We start from the raw sequence: 20,941 nt of genomic DNA, 5'->3' as shown, positions 1-20,941 counted from the left end.
CGGAGCTTATAAAAGAGGCGGTTTATTGTCGCGGGGCGGTACATAAATACAGACACACCTGTGGGGACGGAGGGACGGGCACCTGTAGCTGCGGCGAGCGGCCGGCCCCGAGAGCTCCGCACCGGGCTACCGGCCCCGCTCACTGCGGTGTCCCCAGCCGCTCGCTCGGGGGGTGAACGGTGAAAAGGAACAAACCGGCTGCAGCCCCCCTGTGTTTTTTGGCATAAGGTTCTGTAGCCGGGAGGGGTGTGCAAAGAGCCGAGCGGGGCTGTCCGGGGTCGGCCCCAGCCCGGTGCCTGGGAGCGCTGGGACCCACCGGCGCAGCCCGGGACGGGAGCCTGGCTGGGTAAGAGCACAGGGAGCGACGGGGCAGCGTCCAGCACTGGCACCCAGCACCGCGGGAGGGAGGGGGCCCCTTGTCTATACAAATTGGTATAAAAATCCTAACGTGTACTAGCGATAAAAACACAAAACCGGGAGCAGGGCTGTGGCGGGCTGCTGGGATGCATTCCTCCCGGGCAGTCAGTGTCCTCCAAAGCCCTTGGCCAAGCCTGAGGAAGGTGTCCCTGTGGAAGCCACCCTCCTCCTTCCAGGCCAACGTCTGGAGCAGCAAAGGGCTGCTCTTGTGTGCTGTGTAAACATAGGAAATGCTGGCAGATCAGTTGTACACGATGGGGTCCAGGTTAATTAGGAGAGCGTGATCCTGTTCCAGGCTGGCTTGATGGCTTTTGGGATGCTATTGCTGGAAGAGTGTGGCCACAGTAAGGGTTTAGTGACTGCTCTTGCCTGCAAAGAACATGACAGATGCTTTTATATTGAAAGCAACTGAAGCTGGGGCTGCTGGAACTTTGCCACTTGTTGTGACAGACACGTGTTGTGTCAGATGCTGAGCCTGGAAGGGAGCCAGGAATGGCGGAGGAACCCTCCGTGTGGCTGCTGGAGGTACAGGCGCTGGAAGGGGAGAGTGGAAGACACAAGCACCTTCTCATCTGAAGGAGTTGGAGGAAGGTGTACAGCTGAAGAAGTCCTGGCTGATCTGGCGTGGGTAGCCCTCCAGCACCTTCACTTGGACTGGATCAAACTTCCAGTAATCTCGGCCTCTCAGGAAATAAGCAAAACCTGTGGGTGAGAGAGGAAGAGTTAGGAGAGACAGGGCTGGCACAGCTCAGAGCTCTTTCCTGGCATTTTGTCTTGTTGGCACTCTGCAGCACGTGCAGTACCGAAAGAGGGCATGGAAGAGGCAGGAGATGCTGCTGGATTCATTTCACCTGAACACAGTCTTGTGCCGTATGCTATTCTAGTTATGATGGGAGTAAGCAGGATTGTATTTTATATTCCTGGTGGTTTTAAATATGCTGTACCCAAGTAGTGGCCTGGCCCTAAGAGAGCAGAGGACATCTAGGACCTGAGCAGGGCCCATGCCAGGGAGCGTGTGAACAGCTGGTACTGCGGGGAAGCAGTGCTGGGATTTAGGCTGTGGAAGCAGCGGGGAGCTGTTCCACCACATCCTTTGAGAGAGGCAGTGACACCTGTCCTTCCCAGCACCCCGGCTGTCCCCAGGGTTTGTGTGGCACTGCCATGCTGTCTCCAGCCTGGGGCGCATCTGAGAGGACTCAGAAATACTGAAAACAGCCTGTTTGTTCAGGACAGCTGCCTGGGCTAAGTGTGGGTGGTGTTCCTGCTGTTTTCTCACGAGTTTGTCATGAGCAGTAAGAGCTGGGTAGGACTCTGTGGCCATTTCTTGGTCAGAAGTTTGAATTCTCTCTATCAAACACTTAACTCTTGATTGTTACAATTAATAATGACAAAACTTCTCACTTTTATGGGAGAAGCCTCAGTTCCCTACCCTCTGGAGGGAGCCTCCTCTCTCTCTATACACTATATGGCATGCGCTATGTCTGGGGAGCATCCGCTGCAACCAAATGTCTAAATCTGCCCCATTCTTCCAGCTGGGAAGTGTCATCAGCCTGAGCGTCCACCCCAGAGCTGGCCACGTCCCTACTGCACTGACCCAACTCATCCTGGAAAGCCGCGTCGATCTCCTGAGGGACGCCGCGCCAGTCGGCCATGGTCCGCGGGTAGATGTTGTCCACCTGACGGGTGTGAGGGTGGAAGCGCCAGTAGTTGCCTCCACTGAAGATGTAGATCTTGTTCTTCTCAGCCCCCCACACCAGAGCTGCCTGTACGGGGGATGCAGGGAGGCCCAGCTCCACAATTGGGGTGGGACCAGATACCCGTCTCTCACCATCGTAAATCCAGTACTGAGAATCTGGCGAGGAGACAGGAAAGGGAGACAAGGGTTCCGAAGCTATTAGGTACCTGATAATTCGGCAGTCAACTGCACAACTGGAGCTGGTACCTTGGCAGAGCTCCCAGAGAAAGCTGTGTGGGAAAGAAAACACCACCAGTCTCATGGAAACTGTCACTGACAGGTGCCCAAAGTGCCACCAGTGCAAGGAGCTGACTCCCACCTCAGTCCAGCCTGAGGGTGTCAGTGTGGGGTGAGGAAGATCATTGTAGCAGCTGTCTTTTCTCTATTTTAGCAGTTACAATAAAAGACTTGGCTGGAGGGACCAGCCTCTACCCCGCAGACTCAGTGCTTGGAGAACACAGAGCATATGTGGGCATGCACAGGCACAAAGGGGGCGTGCGGCTGTAAAGGAGCGAGCTACAGAAACCGGGGAGAAGATGCCAAGCTGAAATAGAGACTAGAAGCACATTTCCAGATTAGATTAAAATGGGAATCTCTGTAATTAGCCTGCGGCATGTAATACTTTCCCCTTATCTCATTTTAACTCACGGTAGGAGCCTGCCAATTTTAGCACTGTGAGTCCCTGTGTGCAGGTCAGGTGCTAAGTGATCTGTCTGTGCAGGAACGCTGCTGCGGAGCCGCCTGCTCTGCTCTCTGCTTCTCAGTTCCACGGTGCAGACAGGGCATGCACACCCAGGGCACCTGGGTCCCTACATCATCCTGCATCCCCGCTATTACATTTACGCTTGGAAAGAGCATTAAACTGGAGCTGAAACAGGGATTGTTCCTGGTCTTGAAGTCCAGAGATGGCCAGGAGGAGATCTGGCCACCCGTAGGTGATGGGTTTTTAATCCCCAGGGCAGCAGCATGTTGCCTGCCTCTGCACACAGGCTCTCTGCAGGCTCATTCAGGCTGGGGGTGCTACAGAGGCTGTGTCCAGGTCTCTGAGGAATAGACAAAATGCTGTCCATCCCCTGAGCAGGGACGTGGGGGCACAGGAGTTTCACAACCTGAGAACGTGTCTGGGGCTCTCTCTAGCACAGTGCTCCCCAGGGCAGCTGGGGGGACACAGCAAGTGTTTCCTTCCTCCTCCTCTGCCAGCAGTGTTGCCAGGACAGAGGTTCAAATCAAACATTTGTGTTCTAGGGGAGGAGAATGGGATATTTTGGCTGTGTCTAAAATAAAAGTGACCCCTCCTTCTCTCTTCCCCCCTCAATATCTGCTAAAAAGTTTGAGCTAAAAAGAGAAGAAAACTAATAACAAGCATCACTGGATTGCTGAGGATGCCCAGGAGGTTTTTTCTCCCAGCGACTTGTCGGGTCCTGAATACTCCTCAGTAACGATGCGTTTCCAAACTGTCTGATCCCAGTCCAGCTCTTACCTTGGAAAAACCAGATATTGCCCAGAGGGTCCTCAAAGGTGGCATCGACAGAGCTGGGGATCCCCTGCCAGTGGCGGGAGGCCAGCGCTGGGTACCCGTCCTGCAGCTTTCCGGCTCGCAGCCGCCACACGTAGCGGGACTTGAAGAAGAACAGCTCCCCTCGGATGGTGGAGGCGGCGTCGAAGGCTGTGTCACAGGCATCAGGCTGCTCGGACTGCCAAAGCGTGGCCAGTCAGGCGCAGGGACTTGGGGAGGTCCCCTCGCCCAGGCTGGGTTCAGCGGACAGTAGGTCCCCGTGTCCAGGCAGCTGTCCTGCCATTAGCCCAAAGCCCCCTCCCTGCATCCCCTGGGGTCTGGACCTGTGCCCGGCAGCAGGGGTAGGGGACATGGACACCAAACCACCTGTGAGCCAGCTGCTGGTGGGGACAGTCCCGCAGCAGGGAACAAACTGGGCTGTTCACTCACCTCTACATGGGTGATCTCATTTGTTTCGAGGTCCGGCTGGGGCAGCTCTGCTGGCAGGGTTGGGGTTGGGTCGGGATCCAGTTTGGGTTTCCCGTAGAGGTACTGGATGCCTTGCTTGTCATCCTCACTCAGACTCAGCGGGTAGCGGAATATGTAGAAAGGAGACATCAGTGACTTGGAGACAGCTGTGTGCTGCAGGCCCAGGACGTGACCAAACTCATGAGCAGCCACTTGGAGGAGGTCAGTGCCTGCAAAGGGAAGAGATGGGAGATTCTTTCACCTGCTCGTGTGCCACCCGCAAGCTGTGCATGCAGACAGGACGCCTGTCTCCTCGGCTCACTTCTACCCATTACTGACAGCACACATGGTGTCTCATAGGAACCTGATGCCAGGCAAGAGAAATCCACCTCCTACAGTGCTTGCAGGTTGTTGTTCCCAGACTTTTCCTCTGCACCTTGTTTGCTTGTTGTTTTAAGGAGTCAAAGGCCATAATAAATGGATCCACTTGTTCAGGAGCACCGTGAGTGAAATCAAACACTCAGGTACTAGCCTGGACATGTTGGTAATTTGTAATTCTGTCGCCAGGGGCTCCTGCACCTCATCAGCTATCAGGAAGAAAAGGGTTTTCCATGCACTTTTGGAGAGGAGACATTTGCATGGAGAAGGAAGCCTGGCCCATAGACGTAGGTGGTGGGGTGGTGAGGTTGGTGTTTGTCCACCCAGCCTTGCAGCAGTTGTTGGCTGCAGCCGGAGTGTGCCAGGTCCCAGTTAGATCATGTCCACTGTGCAGATAACTGGTGTCAGGGAGGAAACACTTGCTAATGGCTGTTGTCACACAGACAGCAGAGGGAGCTCATTTATTGCTGGACAGTATCAAGACGGCGACATTTAGAAATAAATCTGTAACAAATCCTCCAGGGTGAAAGCATGGGTCTTCTTCACCAGACTCCAGCAGATGTATGGAAGATCGCATTTTAGGAATACATGACCTGGGAGCATCTGGAAAAGGAGGGGGGAAAAGTGAGTTTCAGTATGCAAGAATGTCATTTGGCAGGTGATGTTTAGCTTCCAGTGGATCTTTTTTGAAGTTGATAAATCTCAGGGAAAGCTGGAAGAGAATATTAAGCAGTGAAACTTCTGAGCAGGGATGTTTGTTGACAAGTCTCAGCATATTCATTCACTCGCTTTCAGCCAGAAATTGCTCTGAGCTGCAGCCCAAGTGATGAGAAAGGCGGGGATGTGAGTCAGGCAGCAGCGCGGCTCCGAGCGGGGTCTCCTGGCTGGCTCCAGGGGAGCAGGTAGCTTCAGATGGGATGGGATGGGACGGGATGGGACAAGGTAGGTGCAGCTGGGAAGAATGCCTGTGAAGGGCAGAGGGGAAGGTGAGCCCTTGTCTTCCTCCACTGGTCAGCTTTACGTTGAAGTGCTGAATTTGCATGGCACTGACCCAATTGAATGGACACATCTAGGTCAGCTGAGAAAGTGGGATTTCTGTGTCAGTGATTTATTCCAAACTTTCAGATGGTTCTGTTTAGTTTGGCAGGCTCCTCACTTGATGCTTTCCAGTGTTGGCAGATTGGCTGTGCTTTTGTCAGCCTCTCTGGGGGAGGTGAGCAGCCTGAAGGAGCTGTGCTGGGGACATCCCTGTGTCCCTCGCAGAAGGTTCTCCACGTGGAGTCCTGTGTCCTGCACAGCTCTGGGGTGACCCCAGGGCACACCTGAGCCCTCCTCCCACTCTGCTCTCCCACCTGTAAAATGGGGCTAAGGATTTCCCCACCTCACTGAGAGCTGAGATAAGGATTTATCCATGTTTATATCATAAAATTCTTCTCAGCATATTAAATGGCAATTAGCTGCAAGGAGCTTTTGCAACATTTATTTATGGAAGATGTGGAGGGGGAGAAAAGCCATGGAATAGGGCTGGACTCTGCTGGGAACTGCCATCCCTTTCCAGTTCCTGGTTTGCCTCCAACACTGTCTTTGTGGGAGAATGCAGGTATTTCTTCAACGACACAGGCAGCCTCAATAGAGGGTGAAAACGGCAAAGTCCACCCTTTGCTCAGGAGCAGAAACTCTTCTGCAGCAAGATCTGGTGCTCTGTGGTTCCTGTTGTGGGTCAGCATGAACAAGGTTGGGGACACAGCGGTTCTGTGCTGGCAAAGCTGGCAAAGTGGCCTTTGGGGGAGCCCATCTGAGCTGTGAACAGCAACAGGGACAAAACCTTTGAGAAACCCCAGAGAGGAAGGGGTTTAACCTGGGCTTTGTGAATGTGTCTTTGTCCCTGTAGACAAACTGGGAAGGAAGAGGAGCGGCTGACCTGGGTTAATTTTGGTGGGTCTTCCAGAAACGGATGCTTTGGGCACTGATCCAGATGGTCCCAGGCGGTACTGCAGTATCTCATGAGATACTGTCACACCAGACCCTGAGTGCCCGAGTGGAGCTACCAGCTTGGGTCTATTATTAGAAAAAAAAAAAAAAGAGAGAGAAAAAAAAATCCCCAAACGAAAAAAGAGTCTTGATGTGGTGTTGTTTACGGTCAGAGCATTCCCAGGCCACCAGGGCAGAGCTGGAGCCTGGTGGTTTCCCTTTATGGACTTGTTCAAAGAGAAAATACTTTGTGGGCAGGCGGTGAACACTGCACGCATGCAGGGGCTGGGGTTGAGCCTGCTCTTCAGAAGACAACAGTGTCACCCGGTGCTTGAGCCTTCATCCCTTCCCTGCTCCATTTCTAACAGCTCCTGGGTGCAATTCCCAAGGGGCAGAGCATGTGGCTGGGCAGAGGAGCCGGCTCTCAGGGGTGTCCCTCTTGTTCCCTCCACACAGGGGAGTTCTGGTCCTGGACACAGGCTTTGCTGCGGCTGAAGGGCGACAAGAAAAACACTGAATACTACCAGGAGGGTTGTAAGTGGTCCGAGAAGACAATGCACACCACAAAAAAGATTGCTGCCTCTCAGTTTTACAGGGTGCCTGTTCACACCACAACTGAGTCACTTCCTAGTGCCCTGATAAGCATCCTGGAGCATCCACAGCTCCGTGTGAAACAGTACCATACCCAGGTTGTTCCCAATCGTCCAGGTCTCATCATAGTCAAAATGGACATCTCCCTCGCGGTGTGTCTTGGGGAAGAACGCGTGTGCCAGGATCCCTCCAGGCCCATCGAAAGGCAAGTTATCCCCATGCCAGTACCTGGAGAGAAGACACACTGCACCTCAGACCAACAGCTGAGCACCTCTGGAGAGCAGCATCATCTGGCCAAAGGTGGGAGGCACTGCCAGGGGACAGCAGCTCTGCCTCTCACCCCACGTTCATCCCACCAGCCCTGATTGATGGCTTTGAGCCCTTCGGATTGCCGCAAACTTGGCTCTGCATTGGGGCACTGATGAAGCAGAGCTCGGTCACACCAAGCCCTGGGGAGCTCGTGTGTTTTCTCAGGGATGTTTCTCTCCTCCCCCCATTCAGCTTCCAGCCCAAAGCTGACCACGGAGCCTAAAGAATTAAGGAGTTGACTGCTTGAGCCAAGATTAAGTCAACATAACTGAGCAGCCAGGAGATGTGGAGGGGCAGCTGGCAGCGAACCCAGCCAAGCGCTCAGGTCCTCACTCACGCCAAGCCCACTGCTGACTGGTGAAGGAAACCCAGGAGAGATGTGGCCACCTGGGTGAGGTGAGGGAGGCACAGACACACAGCATGCACATTGCAGCGCTGCCTCGACGGTCTCCACTGCCTTTATTAGCTTCATGCAAACATGCAGCAGAGGGAAGACTCTGCCCCTGTGCATGTTTTGCCAAATGTGAATTTTAGGCCGGGAGCCAAGATTCATTTAACCAAGAAACTATATTTGTCTTTGGGCAGACAGTTACATCGTTCAGTCAAGGGACAGGAAGGAGGACCTGAAGATGGAAAATAAAAACAAATACTTGGGAAAACAGCCTGTGGGCAGAGAAATGTAAATGTACCAGGAGAATTAATGAATGATCAGCAACAGTACTGTGCACAGCCAGCATGGAACAGCTGCACTTACACCCGTCAGCCCATAGCTGACAAAAATAAAACACCAAAAAAATCCCAGCGTCTGAAAGCAGAAACATGAGCCTCCACACAAGTCCCTTAGTTGTGTGCTGGCGGCTATTTGTTCTGATGAGAGGTTGGTGTCTGGCCTGCAAGGCTGCGGCTCTGGGAGGAGGGAGCTGCTGCCCACCCTGCTCACCTGGTGAAATCGATGACGATGTCGGCCCGGCCCTCCTGCACCTCCGTGAAGGTCAGTGGCGTCACGTCGCTCCAGACTTTCAAAGCTTCCTCGATGGTCCTTCTTACTTTAGCTTTTACCAGTTGCCATGGGAACCTGATAATTCTGAAAGGCAACAGACACTGGATGAGGAGAGCATCAGCTGCTGTCCCGTGAACGCTGCTGTCATGAAGACACCAGCTGTAGGGTCATGACACCGGGGCTGCCACCCTTCCTCAGCACCGGAACATCTCCCATCCGCAGAAGCACAGCTCCAGCACCCTCCTCCAAGCAACATGTAGAGCAGACAAATCCCACCAGTGCTGAAGTGATGCAGCATTTCCCAGGTCTGTCCCCATGAGTCCAGCCCCACAGAGCTGCCCGGGCGTGCTGGGATGTGATTTCTGCTCCTCAGTCTCTGCATGTTTTTCCCCTGGAAACCTGCACTTGCCGAGAGCAGCTGCTGCCTCTTCTGCTCTCCTAGAGCATGGGCAGACTGTGAGCTGTGCCGCAGAGGGAGCTTGCTCTCCCTTCCATTAACAGTGTTGGTGTGTGTTTGTCTCTGCTCTGTTCTGTTAACACTGTTAACCAAAAAAAAAAAGGAAGAAGTCCTTCTGTTATCTATAGCCTCCTAACACTATGAGGGACTGTCTCCTGCACTTAATTAAACAAAAGATGATTTACATGCTGTCAAGGTCCATACGAGCGTGCTCACCTCTCCACTCATGCCCCTGTGGGCAACTGGGCGGCAGCACAACCCTCCCACAAGCCTGTGGAGCAGATTCACGATTGAGAATGTGTGGGGTGATTTGGGCAAAGCTTTACACTGAAGTCATGTTTATGGGAACATCAATAACAGCCGAATAAAAAGGTCTTTTTAAAATAAACTGTGAAGTGAGCCCACAGCGGAGCGGCTGGGGAAGCAGAGGAGAGGACTGATGGTGGAGACTGGGCTTGACACATATCAGGGGTTTGATGTCGGGAAGTGAATGTATGGATGTGGGGTGTTGATGTGGGACTGATGGAGGGGTGAGGCGATGGCTGTGCAGCTGTGTTTATGGGAGGGTGTGCGAGGGGATGTGGAGGTGCTGCTGGCCGTTTAGCACATGGCTCCCCTGCCGTACCCAGATTTGGGGCTGCCCTCTAAGTCTTGCAGTCACATCACAGCATGATGGGAACTTCAGACTGAGAGGTTTGAGGAGGGAGAAGCCAACCTGCCTGACTCCCGTTTCGGGCCTCTCTTACTTGTAGGTGAGATCGGTCTTGTCCCAGCGTCCGCCGGAGAGGACGAACCGTTTCTGCCGGTTCCGCCCATTCTGGCTGTCCGGCAGCACCGGCAGGTCTGGCACGCCGCAGCGGGGGGGGTTCCAGTGCATCACCTGCTCTTCTGTGCCCACGGGGAAGCCCTTCGTGGGCACACCAGTCCCCACAGCGTTCACCAAGGAAGACAGCCAAGGACTCTGCTCCTTCCAGGTGTGATGCTTCCGAGACACGTCCTAAAAGGGAAGAGCAAAGGCGCGACTCCAGTGTCTGGGCAGAGAGGCCGTGATGCGGAGTGGTAAACACCTGCCCACAGCAGCCCTGCAGCAGTGAGTTTCACCTCTGCCTGGGGCTGCTCCCCACTGCTGGGGCACAATCTGCTCCCCACAAACACCCTCCGTCCCTGGGCCCTGCTGCTCCCAGGTGGGTCGCACCGGGGAGGCACCGTGTCATGCCACGGCACCCCTAGGCACGGGGCTATTTTTGGCCGCCTTTTCCTTGGCAACTGGCCGGCAGGAAATGCTTTTGCAAACTGTGGATGAGAACCAGAACCTTCAAGAATGAAAATAATCACCAGGGAGTAAATTCTCCCCCTTTGCCCCACATCCTTTATTCCCTCCTGGCCTTGGGTAGAGGTGATATTGATGGGAGGAAGCCTTTAGTCTCCAGCACATGGTTATGCTCCCTGTTGCCGCTCCCGTGTGTTCCCTTGCTGTCCTGCTGTGGTGAGCAGGCTCCCAGCGTGGCTGGGGGACATCACAAGCTGGAGAGCAGGACACACGGATCTGGGGGATGACTCAGCCCAGCCCATGGGGCAGAGAGCAGCAGAGACTGTCCCTGCAGCCCCTGTCACTGCCTGAGGTCACTGATTCCACATGGACCCCCTTACCTCACCATGCCTGTGACTCTGCTTGGGGATAAGATCACCTGAGTTCTCCCACACTTAGTTGGAAAAGCACCGCTCCTCTTGACAACATTAATTAATGCTAATTAGCTGACTTCCATTGGTTTCCCACCTGACAGCAGGACAATGGGGCCATCATAAAACATGACCCAAGTGTAAGCCCCAGCCTGCTGTGAGGGGTGAGAGGTGCTTGGTCCCCGTGCCACCATGTTGCGCAAGCCAGAGGTCCAAACTCAAAAGTCTTTTTGCCAGATTCCGTGTAAGAAATTGTAAAGATATCTGAGCAGCAGGAGGAGCTGAGATGCAGCAGTGACACTTCTCTACTCAGACAGGCTCCGTGTTACAGGGCTCCAGAGTGAGGACCTGGGGTTTAGGGATTCCCTTCCTTCCCCTGCAAAGAGCTGCTTTCTTCCCAGCCAGCTCTCCCGGCTGCCCCACAGGGACACGAAGGGCAGGATGCCAGGGCTGCCGTGATGCCATGTAATCCGTGTGCTGTCGCCGCTCTGCTCCCTACAATGAGCCCATTCATGCGGGCTGGAATGAAGTGTGAAGCCCTTGGCATTAATTCCGCCACCAAGCTCCCAGCTCTGCAGTGGCCTTGTGCCTCTGAGCAATGCTTGGATGGACACAGGAGCCAGGGAGGTCACACAAGGTGCAGTTTAGGTGTCCAGCTCTTCGTGCATCTGTCACCACTCTGGTTAGCTGGCTTGTCCTCCCCAGCCAGACAAGACACCCTTGGTGGCTTGGCACCTGCCAGCCTCTGCCTTAGAAACCATCAACCCAACCCTGGTGTCCCAGCACACTGTCACACACCACAGGAATGGCACCAGCACCACACGCAAAGAGAGAAAGCGATTTTACATCCTGCACAGCAAAGCCTGCCCAAGCCACCAGCTGTGGCACTGAGAATCTCTCAGGGGATGTGTGGGAGGAAGGCACAGGGACTGGCAGGTCCCCAGGGTCTGCACCGTGCTGCTGAGCCCTGCCAGCTCCGAGGTGCCTGTCTCTCGAGGAGGAGCTGCCTGGCACCCTGCCTGGGCTGGCCGCCAGCGCCTGCGATGGACGGCTGGCAGGAGGAGCTGCTAAGGTTCATGTCCTGGCCAACACCTTGCTCCAGCCCACATGAGACCCTCTGCCAAGCACACAATGGCAGCTGTGTCATCTAAGCCCAGCCTGGGGGGCCACTTGGCTCCTTGCTCCTGGTTGCACGCAGGAGCACCCGCTACCACTAGCGGCAGGTTCTGCTGCCCGAGGACACGGGGTGAGGAACTTGTCTGCTTTTCCAGGACTAGGAGGTGCAGGACAGCCGCACTGAGGTACGTGGGGAGCAGTGGAGATGGGCCCTGGGGAGAGTCCTTGCTGTGGAACTGGGAGCACTGGGGAACCCTCAGGAGTTGCCCAGGTAGGTGAGTGGGATGAGGCTGACCTAGAGGAACTTACGCCTGTTTTTTTTTGTCTTGGCTACGCTAAGTGCATCCACCTGGTGTCCCAGGAAACCCCATTGTTGCCTTCCTGGTTGGGGGCACTGGCATAAACAGGAGATTATACCCCTCCTCCCAGCAGGGCAGAGGAGGATCTGCCTATTTCCTTCTTGCCCTGAGGGATCGCATGTTCAAGGGCAGACCAGAGGTAAATTTTCTTTCTCCTCTTTGCTTAACTCAAGGCCACTGGCATGAATCCCAGCTTCCAGCCACTCAAACCCACTGTGCCCTTGGCAGGACCTCCCCTGGTCCTGCCTGGCCCTGGGAGGGGACACAGGATGGCCCTGCAAAGGCTCTGGGTGGAGGCAGGAGGCGAGACCTGCCCTGCTGCCCCGCGTGCTGGCCGTGTCCCTGGACAAACAGCGAGTCGCTCCTTGTCGTCACTGCACCGACATTAGCACCATGGCAGGAAAGGGCTGGAAAATGCCACTGCAGGCACAGCCGGCGAGGGGAAATGTGAGAGTTAGAAACCGCTCGCCAAACAATACTCAGGAGACACATCAGGCTGGAGATTTTGGTTTCCTTGACTGGACACACCTTGCCACAGGCACTTCCCAAGGCGTACATAATGCACCCTCTTACTTAAGGTCGCATCCTTCCCACCCAGTGCTGAAGCCACCCTCTCTCGGGGTGACCCTGCTTTGTTAGAAGCTATGGTAAAACGTGCTGTAATGCCCCAGGTGTAACCTTAGGGGTTTGCTTAGGGCTGTGCTGCTGCTGAAGCAAGTGCAAACCCGTGAAAAGAGGATGAGGAGGGCACTGGCCGTTTGGTAGCCATCCCCATTCATCCCATCGTGCCACCGGAGGGGAAGGGATTACTGAGAGAAAAGCAAAGGAAAGTCCCTGCAGCCCGGGGTAGGCGTTCAGAGCCAGATCTGAGGCTCTGGCCAGGGCTCTGCGCAGCCACTTGCGCTGCCCATCACAGTCTAACCTGTGGCTGGGGTGGCCGCTGTGCATGGGAACAAACAGCTTTTGGCCAGGGGAAGAGGCCAGGGCTTTGCAATAAAGACTGAGCACCAAAACATCTGTGCAACATGGCTGCAGAGGGGCTGCCAGGCCCAAAAGCAAGGGTTGGAGGACAGCAGAGGAGCAAAGCTACACACAGAGAGCTGTGCTGCAGCCTGGCCCCTGCGAGAAAAGTGCCTCTTCCTTGCAGCCTTGAGACCAAAAGGCTGAGAGCGAACAGGAGGGAGAGGACAGATCCCATGGGAGAGCAGGAACCACAGACTGCCTGCTCTGTTCCTCGTAGCTCTATCCGCCCTCAAGTGCTGTGATACAACCGCCATCACCTCTGGGTCTACCGGGGCCAGATGAACCCCAGCCAAGCTTCCCAGGAAGTGTCCCAGCCGTCCCGAGGAGCCGGGAGCATCTTTAACCTCCTTGTGTTGGGCAGCACCCACCCTCCAGAGCCTCCCGGGAGCAGCAGCAGCCGGAGCAGCACAGCCACACGGGAATATCAGCAACACCTTGTAGGAAATACCTCAGGAGTGAGGGCAGTGCCTGGTACCAACAAACCCGGCACCCTCCTCTGCCTGGGTCCGTCCTCTGCTGCCTGCCCCGAACTTAAACTTGTCTCCTCTGTCATGTACCTGATTAGCTGGGCTCCTGCCCGCTCCTGCAGCGCAGACACGACAAGGGACCCCCCTCCCCATCAGACAGGAGTGACTGGACAAGTTACAACGCGAATCCCATCAGTCTTGGATACTTCCCTATCATTGGGGGCTGTTTCCTCTTATGCTCATGGGTTTTCTCCCCACCTCTGTGTCCCTTCTGCTGCTGCTACTTTTCCATTTCTCCCTGTTTTCTCCTTCAGTTACTCTGTGTTTGCTGAGGACCTGGTGTTTGCTCCCTCTTTGGCTAGAAGCACCCTCCACCCATGAGCCTGCACCTCGGAGCGCTCCTGCCCTTAGTTCAACACATGGGGAAGGTGAGCAGAGACGCTTTCCCCTGCTGTTCCCACATAAGACAGTTCTCTCGCCCCATTTCTGTCCACCGGTGGGTGGCTGTGCACCCCAGGGACTCTGCAGCCCCTGAACAGGCTGCAGCAATGTTCCTGCCCGAGAGCAGCACTGTTGTCCTGGGCCACAGAGTGCACGGACAGCTCTTTGGCCAGCCTGCCTCTCAGCCCCGTGTGGATTTGCAGGAGTTGGATTTGAAAGTGCAGCTACAGCTGATGGTTAGTGGTAAAACTGGAGCAAGCTCCAGGTCAGGATGGGTCCCAGAAGCTGACCGGCCTTGGAAAGTGCTAATGCTGCAGGTGAAATTTCATGGCAGAAACAGACTGCATTTGTGGTCTGGTCAGACTCTGAGCTACGTGTGCTCCTGGTCAAGACACTTAGTGGAAACAATAGAAACCTGGTGGAAACAATCCCCAAGGAAAACCACCAGGGTTATTGATCCTACCTCCCCAGAACAAGGCAGACGCTCCCAACCCCTCTAACTACAAATTCTTTGCTTACACAAAATACTTCTGCTACAGGACCAGCTCCTTCATGCTGGGCTGCAGCCCAGTCCTGCTGCATACAGAACCAGGGGGAACACAAGATCTAAGGCCAGATTTGGCCAAACACGAGGTGCCGCAGCACCCGGCCCTGCAAACACAGCTGGGGGTTCCTCTCCGCTCACTTGCCCGCTCCGTGGCACCAACAAGCATTACCTCCCGGGGTCTGAGAGCTTGTTTCCGGATTATTTGATGGTAGTTGTTGTTGGCAACAAAAAAAGGAAAATGTTTATTTTTCCTAAGCAACGTAGAACATGAAACATTATGGACTGCAAATGTTTGTGCCCACAGACAGAATGAAGAGACCCAGGCTCTGACGTAGCAAGAGAAAGCAAATGAATAAACACTGTAGGACTATTTTTATTGTCAGACACTTTAATTATGTGACAGTTTGTGAGTCTAAGTCCATCAACAACACTGCAACCAAGCTCCTGGTGTCACCCAAGCAACAGTTTTCCAGAAACAGGAGTACTCACAAAGCAAACAAGCCCTAGGATAGCAAAAGGTTTCAAGAGCCCTTAATCTGATGACCTAGAAATCCCCTTGAAACCAAGAAACCACTCTAGGATGCGGCACGGTCCCAGCAGATGAGGAAGGGGGTGGAGATGTTTTGTTCACGGTGCAATTACACCCAAGTTAAGGTGAGCAATGAGCTATTGGTGCTGAGCCCAAGGACACCAGCCAGGACATCTCCCACTGGGTATGGCCACCTGGCACAGTGCAGCCCTCTCCAGAACTGGGGGATGTTCTATCCTCCGGGAGTGTGCGCTGCCCGGATGTGCAGGCTGGGATCTCCAAACCCCCAAGACAACCACTGTCCCCCCGCCCAGTCTCCTGGAGATACCTGGGGGTGGGACCCCCTCCGCTAATTTTCACAGAGCCACTTCTGTGAGACAGCGACGCCTCTCTCCTGCCCCAGTCCCACTACGAGGAGGAGGTCTGGTCATCTGTGGGTCTCACCTGCACCAGGCCCTCAATGAACCCCTGACGTGCATTTTTCATTTCGCTGGACAGCTGTGCGCAGACTTGGCAGCGCTTCCATTCACGTTACAGGCTGTAAGAATATCCAGGGAGCTCCTCATTTACCTGTCTGCCCATTTGGGATCAGTAGGAAAGAGCTGACAGTGTCTGTGGTGTGAAAAGTCTCTGCAGGACAATTTTCCCACGGAAGATCCTTTTTCTGAACAAGACCTACACAGTGCACCCCCCCTCTGTGGAGCCCCCAGGTGACGGTGCCAGGGCAGGGGGAGCAAGCGAATTGCAGCATGAGCTGGAGTGGGGGATCCCCCCCAAGTGCTTCTCTCCTCCCAGTTCTCCTTCCCCATTCCCCTTTGCCAGCTGCACGCCCCAAGTCTTGCCACACTGCAGGGCGTGCGTGTTTCATGTGAAAGCAGAAACACAACAAACACGCTGGAGAATAACCACTTACATGTGTTTTGAGTCTCTCCCAGAGCAGAGGATAAACACGCCTAAAATTACCCCGACACTCACTGCAGTATTTAAATAGCCAAACCAAACAGTGCAAATCAAACCCTTCCTGCGGGAGCTCCCCGAGCCCTGAGCTCCCGGGCTGCGGGGAAGGCAGCACCGCGTTTCCAGGGGGGAACCTGCTGGGTTTGGGGCGAAAACTGCAGGATACAGCTCCCGAGGGATCACGCTGTCAGCTGGGAGGGTGCCCACCGCTTCTTCGCAGACAGAGAGTTTCCCAGCAAACGGACTGACTTTGATTTCCCCGGGGAGCCGAAAGCAATGCAGGAATTCAGCGTCTGCATGTGCGCTGCCCCGAGGACTGCAGATCTTTTGTTCTCAAGTTTTACAGTGGACACCAGACACAGCCTGTATTCTGCTCTCAGTTTTCTCTTTCTTTCTTTAGGTGCTAATGTAAAAGTGAAGGAGATCCATAAGGTTTGCTACAAAGAACACAGCTCCTTCTGCAACTTGCCCAGTGTAGCCCGGCATTAAAATGAATCTGAGCTTTTCATTCCCTCCTCCCTCATTTACTGCTGTTGTGACTTGTTACTGGAGCACCAAATAGCCATGGTGCAGCATCCTGCAACCCATCTACTGGCACAGCTTGAGAAAGCCACCAACATCTGGCCTGGAGGAACGTGAGTCTGTTTTCCTAGCTCAGCCCCTTTGCTCCTTCCTCATGTATCACCCAACAGCAAAAGGTGCCCAGACAGGAAATTGTGCTGCTGGTAGACACAGGGAAACATCAGTTTGTGCGGAGAGACTTAGAGAACCCACGGAAGCAAACATGCAACGGCATGGCAGGGATCCACAGTAAGACAGGGCAGAGAAGGGCTGTGCATTGGCCACTGCCAGCCCGGCAATCCCACTTCAGCCGGTCTGCAACCACAGTGATGCTGGCTTTGCCTGACAGGCAGTAGAATAACTTTCAGAAGACCTGACACCAGATAAGGAACCCCATAGGGCAGCTAATGGAGATGAGAGAACTGCTGTTGGAAAGTATGGGACATCATCTGTCCATCCCCAACCCCAAAACCAATGCAGCCACCACGTCTGCAAAGACTGAGTGAAATACATTGGTCTGAAACCCCAAGCTCCACATGGCTGGTGAAATACACAACACAAGGTGTTCCTGAACAAAACATACCTGTAAGAGCATCGCCTGGAGTTACTCCAGCCAAGAGGAAAGTATTAGCACTCCCAATGCAGAGCACTGCCTGGGATGAGGAAGAAACCATCTCTGGACAGCAAACTGCCAAATGGGGGACCTTCTTCAGGGGGGTGATGGTAGATTAGATGGATCAGGAGCCTGAGAAAACCTGATCCCTGCATTAACTCTGTGTTCTCCTAGAAGTTTGGTGCATTCCCCTGTTTCAGGCAGGTCCTTCCCAGCCCACCACTTGCTGCCTTCAGATGGGGATGAAACCTGCGGAGCAGTGTCATAACTGGGGTGCAGAGTGCCACCATCTGAGCGCTTGGCCTCATCTTCCTCACCGGCAGAGCAGAGCCACGCATGGTGACATTTTGTTATTTGACATTGAATAATACAAGCACTTTGGGGGCCAAGGCTGCTCTGCGCCAAGTCCCAACCCACAGCATATTTAGCAGCCAAGTTAGAAAGTACTCAGATGACAGAGCTGATAATAAAACCATCGACAGAACCTGAACTAATCCCCTTGGGCTGCTACTGGGCATTTGCTCTGTCATTATTTTATGGCACACTAGTGAAACGCATGTATATAATAACCCAATTACGCACTCACACATTCCCAGCACAAGGAGCTCTCTGTCTTCTCCCGTCCCCCAAATCCCTCGCATGCCGCTGCTCTTCTCCGGCAGCAGCCGCATCCTGCTGCTGGCGGTTCCATCCCAGGTGCTGGGATCTGGCAGACGTATGCAGGAAGAAAGAGCCGTGCTGCTCCCCTCCTGCCTGCACGTTCAATTCATCCCTTCAGCCTCATCTCCCCATAACACTTCTCAGAATCGCCAGCGCAGCATGCGGGGGGTGTTGTGAGCAGGCACCGAGTGCTCTGCTGCCTTTAAAGGAACGGGGGATCCCATGTCCTCTCATAAACACCCTGTGTCCTACTCACTGTTTTTCCTTTGCTTGCTCTGCAGAATCACAGAAACATTTGGATTGGAAGAGACCCTCAAGATCATCAAGTCCAATCACTAACCCAACACTGGCACCAAACCATATCCCTAAGAACCTCATCTACATGTCTTTTAAACCCCTCCAGGGATGGTGACTCCACCACTGCCCTGGGCAGCCTGTTCCAATGCCTGACAACCCCTTCCGTGAAGAATTTTTTCCCAATATCCAATCTAAACCTCCCTTGGCTCAACTTGCAGCCGCTTCCTCCCATCCTATCACTTGTTACTTTGGAGCAGCCTGTGAAAACTCCCCTTAACATGCCGAGAGGAGCCCGCGGAGCGGGGGTGCCTGGCCGGGGGGCGCCGCTGGGGCATCACCGGGCCAGGGACGGCCGGTGACTCCCGGCATCCCGGAGGCAGCGTGGGGAGTGGAGGGACGGCAGCACCGCGGGGCAGGGGCGGCTGGAGAGGCCGTGGGGGGACACGGAGGCAGCGGGTGGTCCCGACTCACCGGCTTGTGTCGGCGGGCGGGGGCGGCGGGCGCGCAGTGCAGCAAAGCGGCGGCCAACAAGGCGGCGGCGGCGGGGAGCGGCGGACGGGCCATGCCGGGCGGAGCGGGATCGGACATGGGGCAGAAGTGGTGGGGGGGGGTCCCCCTGCTGAGCCTTTTATCCACCCCCCCCCCGCTCCCGTAGCCGCCTGCCCTCCTCCCCGCGCCTCCTCCCGATCCTGCCTTTTGTTCTCCCCGAGCCGCGGCTCTACGGGCCGGGGGGACACGGGCCGGTGGCATCGCGGGAGGGGGGTCCGACCCGCCCCGCTCCGCCCCCCCCCGGGGGCGGGACCCCCTCCCGCGCCTGCCCGGTACCAGCCCCGCCGTGCAACCGGATCCCCCCCGGGGCTATGCATTGCTCCGGTGTCAATGCTTCCAGCCCCGCAACTGGTTTCTATTGGGATGGCTTTACACGAGTCAGTTTTAAGGTGTCTGCCACCCCTACTGCATAAGGGTAACAAGGACTAAAAATAAATACTAAGGACAACAAAAACAAAACACCCAGCATAATCCTTGGATCGGTAGTACACTGTTAGCATGAAGTCCCTGTTAGCCTCATTTCTTTTACTAATTTAATTCCAGCTCGAATGTGGATAAACATAGTAGTTTCACCTATGCTGAAGTTCATGTTAATGAATATACTTGCTCCTAAATGTTCTCTGCATCATGAAGTTAAAAGCAATTTAAATATTCTGCATAATAGGGGCTCTAAAACTTCATACTAGTGGATGTGCTAGCATTGAACTCAAATTTGTGTGGAATGTTATTAAAAGCTTTCCACAAAAAAACCCACCATTTTCTGTTGAGATCAGGCATCATCCTTCTAGCAACTGCATATTAAGATTGTTGACAGTTGGACTCGATGATCTTAAAGGTCTTTTCCAACCCAAATGATTCCATGATTCAAAATAATCTTTAGACCCTCAGGGTCCACTGAGACCTCCCAGTCCCATGGAGAATATCTGATCTCTGGGTTTACCTCTGTCTGTGTCCCTGCTTTGCCTGTGCAGAGCTCTGCTGAACCAGCAGTGTCCTCTCAGTCCTTCACTCAGCATTTGCAAGAAGGCTTTCCCTGTGCAGGATGCTGAGGGAGGGGAAGGAAGGGAACACTCCTCATTTTGGAGATGCCAAAGCCCCCATCCGCTCAGCCAGCTGGAGATGGAGGCAGCAATGCCCAGATCTGGTTTCTTGGTTCCTGTTTCTATGGGAGAAGCCCTGGACTGTGTCAGCATCCCCTCGGAAGACTTGCGTTTAGCTGCAAATTGTTTCAAGAAATATATGCAAATAAGAAAACTTTGATCTCCAGCTGCCGGGGCTGGTGTGCAGGGAGTGGGTAAGGCTTCCTGACATCCCAAGCTGCATTACTGTTTTATTTGTCTGTGATCAGTCGTTCGTGTTTTGTTTTATGGGAACCATACTGAGGATGTAAATAGCGGGTACGGTAAGCAGATGCGAGAAGAAAGAGGCCGGTTGTGGCTGAGTTTGGAAGGTGCTGCCGTGCTTTCCGAGCAGGCTGTTAGCACAATGTCCCCACAGCGGAGCCGTGCGCTTGGTGTGTCCCCAAGGCCTTGCTTGTGAGAGGGGAGAGTGAAGGAGGAAAGAAACAAAACAGAAGAAGCAAGGAGCTGGTGTTCCCAGGGCTCAGACTCCACACTGTGGAATTTACCCTTCTCCTGCTGTTCTGGCTGTGTCCTGGGAATGCAGAACAGATCCTACTTTCTTGCTTTGCTCTGAGTCAGACAGCTGGGTCCCAGCAAGAAAAGCTTTCCTGCCTTTGTCTCTCTTTTCTTTAGTGTCTTTTCTTTGAATGCTGGTGTCTCTGGGAGCTCAGTGCCTTCCAGCCCATGGCAGCGGAGCCCGCCGGTGCCCTGGGGAAGCGGGGAGAGGCGTGGGAGCAGCCACGAGGCAGCGACAGGCAGTTTGGCTCATCTTAATAAAGGGCGACTTTGGAAGGGGCTGTTCTGGGAAAGACGGTCCCTGCAGAGATGGGACCACGGGTGAGAACTGCTGGCTCCCGCCAAGGCACTTAGCACAAAAGAAAGTGCATGGTGTGTTTGGGATTACAAATATTTCCCAGACGAGCAAGTAGATGTTTAGCCACGGGAAAATGGCCTGTTGGGCGTTTTGGGGGCTTGTGTGCTCATCTTCTGCAAAGGCCCTATGCCCAGCCTGCTGAAGTCCTTTTTGCTAGCGCAGCAAAGAGCTGGAATAACTCAGCCCATGGATCACTTGGGTGTGAAGCTGCTGCTAGGCACTTTGGAGTGAGAGGAGGTGAGGGAAGAGGTCTCTGATGAGAGAGAAGGGGAAAGGGGAGGGAGGTGACAGAGAAACTGAATTTAAATGGATTAAGCCTGTCTGTC

General features: G+C 54.4%; 1 protein-coding gene and 1 long non-coding RNA gene across 3 annotated transcripts; one reads left to right on the top strand and one right to left on the bottom strand.

The window, feature by feature from the left end:
* Positions 1-6: 6 nt before the first annotated feature.
* Positions 7-18,827, bottom strand: MMP11 (matrix metallopeptidase 11). Of its 2 annotated transcripts, XM_021289604.2 has the most exons (8): positions 18,543-18,822; positions 9,568-9,818; positions 8,305-8,448; positions 7,150-7,283; positions 4,098-4,345; positions 3,633-3,846; positions 2,012-2,269; positions 7-1,119 (listed from the first exon to the last, which is right to left on the bottom strand). In XM_021289604.2, exons 1-8 carry the CDS (start codon positions 18,819-18,821, stop codon positions 986-988), a joined length of 1,662 nt encoding a protein of 553 aa, XP_021145279.2. In that variant the 5' UTR covers position 18,822; the 3' UTR covers positions 7-985. The 2 variants fall into 2 exon arrangements, with proteins under 2 accessions (XP_021145279.2, XP_064889798.1); XM_065033726.1 differs by lacking the exon at positions 7-1,119 and having other exon boundaries at positions 2,207-2,382; positions 18,543-18,827.
* On the top strand, positions 11,562-17,541 carry LOC135575637 (uncharacterized). Its single transcript, XR_010466793.1, has 3 exons — positions 11,562-12,115; positions 13,781-13,894; positions 16,341-17,541. It is a non-coding gene; the product is annotated as an uncharacterized LOC135575637 (long non-coding RNA).
* Positions 18,828-20,941: the final 2,114 nt, after the last annotated feature.

The sequence above is a fragment of the Columba livia genome, chromosome 17, assembly GCF_036013475.1.
Source record: "Columba livia isolate bColLiv1 breed racing homer chromosome 17, bColLiv1.pat.W.v2, whole genome shotgun sequence".
NCBI classification, from domain to species: domain Eukaryota; kingdom Metazoa; phylum Chordata; class Aves; order Columbiformes; family Columbidae; genus Columba; species Columba livia.
The sequence above is the reverse complement of the archived record's forward strand: the minus strand, read 5'-3'. Positions and strand labels throughout refer to the sequence as shown.